The following is a 5,195-nucleotide window of genomic DNA, read 5'->3' as shown; positions in this document are numbered from 1 at the left end:
CTAGCAGGGAGTAGAGTAATATGCGTACCCTACGCAGTAATTAATCTTCACTGGATTAAATTGCGTGTATATATATAGAGAGAGATGCGTGAGCTGTCTACGATTATTGTCACAGACGTGCTGTAGCCAAATAATCCTAGCGACCGCGAGGGTGGAGCGGACTACGTACGGTCTACGTCTACGTCTACGGCGGTGGGTGATTAGAATTTCCTCCGATCCACTGATTACCAGCCGGCCTGTACATGTACATCTCTGATTCTCTGTGCGTGTTTAATTTTATTACTGCTGACTTGAGGAGCATGGAGGAGGATATGCATGCGTGCGTACATACGTCTGTCTGTCGTCGTCCATCACCGCGCGCCGCCCTCGCCTCTCTTTCTCACATCATCTTCTTGCATTGGTCCTCATCTAGCCTGCTGCCTGCCATACCTAGCAGCGTTTCACTTCACTTCACCGCCGCCGATGGATGCCCATGCTCACCGGTCTTCCCCCGCCCCCTCACCGCCCTATTCTAGCTATTTAGTGCTGCTAGCCTAGCTCTACTGCTACAACTACAGTACCAGTAGTACGCTACTAGCCTGCCCTCTCCTTTCCGCTCGCTCGTGGTCGCGGGCATCTCATCTCCCTCCCTCCTCTTCCTCTTCTCCCCTGTGCCAGCCTTGTACAACTGCCTGCTCCTGTGCCACTCCCAATCCCCCCCTTCCATCCACCACCACCACCTCCTCCCCCCTCCGCCCTTTTCTTTCCCCTTTTCCTCACGCCCCTCTTTCCAGTTTGTGCTGTCTGCTGTGCTGTGCTGTGCTGTGCTCGCCGGCCGGCTGGCCTGATCTTTCCAACTCCCCCCCTCTCCCCCCTCCTAACCTCACCACGCCTCCAGTAGCGCTAGCCAGCAGCCACCTCCATGCGCGCTAGCTAGCTCCTGGCACAGCTCCAGCTTCTCCGATCCACCTCCATAATTCTGCCGTGCGGCCACCAGCAGCAGCTCCGGCCGGGAAAGGCGCAAGATTCCGCCTTGGGTTCCTTGCGCGCGCGCGGGTAATTAAGCTACCTTGCTAGCTAGCAAGCTCGCTCCACGCGCCGGCCGGCCGGCATGCAGCAGCCGGCCATGCCGCCTCCATTCTCGCCTGCCGCGGCGGGCCAGCACGCCACGCCCATCAGCAGCCGCCCGCCGGAGCCACACCCACACCCACACCCACAGCAGCAAGGCGACGAGCTCGGCGGTGGGTCGGCGGCTTTTTCCGGAGGCAGCAGCTTGGTCGTCGTCTTGGACCACGACGGCGGCGCACCCGCGGGCGACGGCGGGCCTTCCGGCGGCAACCGGTGGCCGCGGCAGGAGACGCTGGCGCTGCTCAAGATCCGCTCCGAGATGGACGCCGCGTTCCGGGAGGCCGCCCTCAAGGGACCCCTCTGGGACCAAGTCTCCAGGTGCGTCACTGCAGTAGCCTAGCTAGCCTAGCCGCCCGCCAGACAGAACTCTCGCTCCATGGATGTGTCATGTGTGTGCGGTGCGGAGGACGATCGATCGACCCTGACGCGCGACGGCGCCGCTGCTAGCTGCATGAAATCTCGCTGTCGGATCCGTTCGTTCCACCTCAAATTCGGTCAGTTACGATGTGATGTGTGATGGGAGTAGCCTGCAGCTAGTCTCTTCCTCTTCGATCCTGTGGCGCAGATCGTACGTTGCGTCGTCGCGGTCGCCCACGGCCGCCGCCACACGAACACAGTGAATTTCCCAATTAAAAACCATACACACATCGCTCTCCACATCCACTTTATTTCCACTCGTTATTCTTCTCAACTTCCCCTTTAGTCGTGTGTCGTCACCTCATCATCGTCGTCTATCCCATAGTAGTAGATATACACGATGCAAGTGCTACTCAGTACTCACTTCAGATCTGATGCCCCTCTGCATGCATGTAGAGATCTATGAGGAACGAAAAAAAGTAGATCGAACAGATAAAATTGTACTGAACTGGAGGCTGTCTACTAGTGCTGTAGGTAGGTAGGTAGTACAAGTAGCAGATGAGTAGATGCATATGGAGATGTCTCCTTCCTTTTTTTTTCTTTTCTTTTCTTAGAGAGCTACATGTGCATGCATGGCGAATTGGCGGCGACGGATGCCATCGTGATGGCAACGTGGTGGTGGGGGTGGGTGCATGATATGAAGGGGGCCGGGGTTAACTGTGGTGGCTGTTGTTGCAGGAGGCTGGAGGCCATGGGCTACAAGCGGAGCGCCAAGAAGTGCCGCGAGAAGTTCGAGAACGTCGATAAGTACTACAAGCGCACCAAGGACGGCCGCGCGGGCCGTGGCGACGGCAAGGCATACCGCTTCTTCTCCGAGCTCGAGGCCCTCCACGGCGCCGCGCCGGCGGTGGCGTCGCTCGCGCGTCGGCCTGTGGCCATGGCGCCCGCGCCACCACCACCGGTCACGGCCCTCGTGGGCGCGTCCACCGGCATGGCGCCGACCGCCTTGCATGCCGAGCCACCGCCGATGCCGCAGCCTGCAGCTCCGGCTCCAACGGGGACGGGGACGGGGACTGGGACTGGCAGTGTCACTGCTACCATCGCGCCCCCTGCAGGCGCCGCCGCCAGCGACGCGGCGGCGGCGGCGGCATGCATGATGACGCCTGGTGACGTCAGCTTCTCCTCGGGCTCGGACGGGGAGGACACGGATGAGACCGGCGGCGGCAGCGGGAAGCGGAAGCGGGACGGCGGGGAGGACGAGGACGGCTTCGGCGGCAGCATCAGCAGCAAGATGATGCGGTTCTTCGAGGGCCTGATGCGGCAGGTGATGGAGCGGCAGGAGGAGATGCAGCGGCGGTTCATCGAGGCCATCGAGCGGCGGGAGCAGGACCGGATGATCCGCGAGGAGGCGTGGCGGCGCCAGGAGGTGGCGCGCCTCGCCCGCGAGCAGGACGCGCTCGCCCAGGAACGCGCCATGGCCGTGTCCCGCGACGCCGCCGTCGTCTCCTTCATACAGCGGGTCACCGGCCAGAACATCCCCATGCCCGTGCCCTCGCCCGTCGCGCCTCCGCCGGCCTTCATCACCGCGCTCACGCATGCGCCGCCGCTGCAGCCCACGCCGGTCGCTTCCGCTGCACCGGCAGCGCCAGCCCCGGCGCAAGCGCAACACCAACCGCCGCCGCCAGCTCATCAGCTGTCGCCGAAGAAACCGCAAACTGTAATGCCGTTGACACCACAGGCGCCCCAACAACCGCAGGTACAGCCACGCCAGGCGCCGTCGCCGTCGCCGTCGCCGGCGACGCATCCGCAGGGCAATAAGGAGATCGTCGTCCGCGCTCCGCCGCCGGCGGAGTCGCAGGACACGGCGGGGTTCGGTGGCGGCGCGCCGTCGCCGTCGAGGTGGCCCAAGGCGGAAGTGCACGCGCTGATCCAGCTGCGCACGGAGATGGAGACGCGGTACCAGGACTCCGGGCCCAAGGGCCCGCTGTGGGAGGACATCTCGTCGGGGATGCGGCGGCTCGGGTACAACCGGAGCGCCAAGCGCTGCAAGGAGAAGTGGGAGAACATCAACAAGTACTTCAAGAAGGTGAAGGAGAGCAACAAGAAGCGCCCCGAGGACTCCAAAACCTGCCCCTACTACCACCAGCTCGACGCGCTCTACCGCAGCAAGGCGCTCGCGTCGTCGTCGTCCGGGCCCGGTGCAGCTCCGGCGCTGCCGCCGCCGCCGCCGCCGCCGCAGCGCCCAGATCAGCAGGCTGCTGCTGCGGCGCCGCCCGTCACCGTCGTGCTAGCCCCGGTGCCACTGTCCCAGACGGGGCCTCACGGCAACGGAAACGGCAACGGCAATGGGTGCGCGGGCAGGGGCAGCTCGGACAATGGCGGCGGCGGCTCCGGGGGCATGCAGAAGCAGCAGGCGAGCAACGGCGGGGTTGCTGCCGCCAGGTTCTCCGCCGTGGATGGCGCCGGTGGCAATGGCGTTGCGACGAACAAGGTAATCGATCGATCAAGTAGCGTGCATGGTGTCGTCATATCCACACTTTTGGCCATCCGGTCCGATCGATCGGGTCAGTTGCTGATCATAGCATGCATGCTACCGTACTGCATGTTATTACAGCGAGAAGAAGGCATCGTCAGGAAGGAGGAGGCGGTGGCGGCGGAGACGAGGCCACAGCCGGTGTCGATGAACGACAGCTACGTGGACAGCGACAGCAGCATGGACGACGACGAGGAGGACGACTTTTACGATGACGATGATGAGGGCGACGTTGGCGACGGCGGGAACAATAAGATGCAGTACGAGATCCAGTTCCAGCAGCAGCATCAGCATGTTCAGCCGCAGCAGCAGCAGAACCAGAGCGGCGGCGGAGTCCGGCCGAACGCGAGCGGCAGCGCCGGCGCTGGCGCCGGGCCGGCAGCGACAACAAGTGGGTCTTTCTTGACCATGGTCCATCACTAGCTGCATGCATGCATAGATGCCAAAGCGTACAGAGCTTGCTGTACGTACGTGTCCTCGATCTTGCACAGGTAAAAAGAAAATGGACACACCGAACAGCATCAAAACCATGCATTTTTACTCTTTTCGATCCATGGACAACACCGAGCTCTTTCCTTGTTCATCTTTTCATATCTCTGGATCCAATCTAATCCTGCACATACACATGCATATGCATGCATAGAGGACACGTACGTGAGATTCACCGTACATATACGTATAGATGGTGGTGCTATATTGGAGGAGAAAGCTGATGAGGGTGTGGGGGGTACATATCGTGTGTTACTGCAATACACTACACAGTTTGTTGTATGGTACGTACAACAAAGACTCAAAGAGACATCTTGAGCTGATGGAAACATATACATGTGCTCATGCATGCGGGAATTTCTTTCTTTCTTCTTCTTTTTTCTTTTTTGCACCCCCTTTTAAGAAGAGTTGTTACCGAACTGTCCATTCTGTAATTTATTATAAATTCGTTAATTATTACAAATACTGTGGTTATATTAATGGCTTTTAAATTATACTGTGTACAACAAGAGACTTGGTAAGTGTAAAATCCTTGAGGTGGTTCTCCATGCATGTGACAAAACTACTACGCGCGCTGCTGGTTTACCTCCGCAGCTAGCTAGAGCGTTTGCCTGTCGCTCTTTTTGATTATATATATTTTTTTAAAAAAAAGCTTTCAGCTTTAGATCAGGATGTGCATGGCTCATCGATCCGTACGTGGTTGCGTTAA

At 59.7% G+C, this 5,195-nt stretch overlaps 1 protein-coding gene across 1 annotated transcript; it reads left to right on the top strand.

The window, feature by feature from the left end:
• Positions 1–284: 284 nt before the first annotated feature.
• Positions 285–4,980, top strand: LOC103644381 (trihelix transcription factor GTL1). The gene is made up of 3 exons (XM_020544901.3): positions 285–1,425; positions 2,203–3,955; positions 4,079–4,980. The coding sequence occupies exons 1-3, from the start codon at positions 1,091–1,093 to the stop codon at positions 4,418–4,420; spliced, it is 2,430 nt and encodes an 809-aa protein (XP_020400490.1). The 5' UTR covers positions 285–1,090; the 3' UTR covers positions 4,421–4,980.
• Positions 4,981–5,195: the final 215 nt, after the last annotated feature.

The sequence above is a fragment of the Zea mays genome, chromosome 1, assembly GCF_902167145.1.
Source record: "Zea mays cultivar B73 chromosome 1, Zm-B73-REFERENCE-NAM-5.0, whole genome shotgun sequence".
Lineage (NCBI taxonomy): Eukaryota > Viridiplantae > Streptophyta > Magnoliopsida > Poales > Poaceae > Zea > Zea mays.
Note: the sequence above shows the minus strand (reverse complement) of the source record. Positions and strands in the feature narration are given on the sequence as shown.

What these genes read in the sequence shown, in the direction of transcription:
- LOC103644381 (XM_020544901.3), top strand. Translation starts at nt 1,091, where the DNA reads ATGCAGCAGCCGGCCATGCCGCCTCCATTCTCGCCTGCCGCGGCGGGC. An exon ending in CTCTGGGACCAAGTCTCCAG is followed by an intron (nt 1,426 to 2,202) that starts GTGCGTCACTGC and finishes CTGTTGTTGCAG; the next exon opens with GAGGCTGGAGGCCATGGGCT. An exon ending in ATGGCGTTGCGACGAACAAG is followed by an intron (nt 3,956 to 4,078) that starts GTAATCGATCGA and finishes ATGTTATTACAG; the next exon opens with CGAGAAGAAGGCATCGTCAG.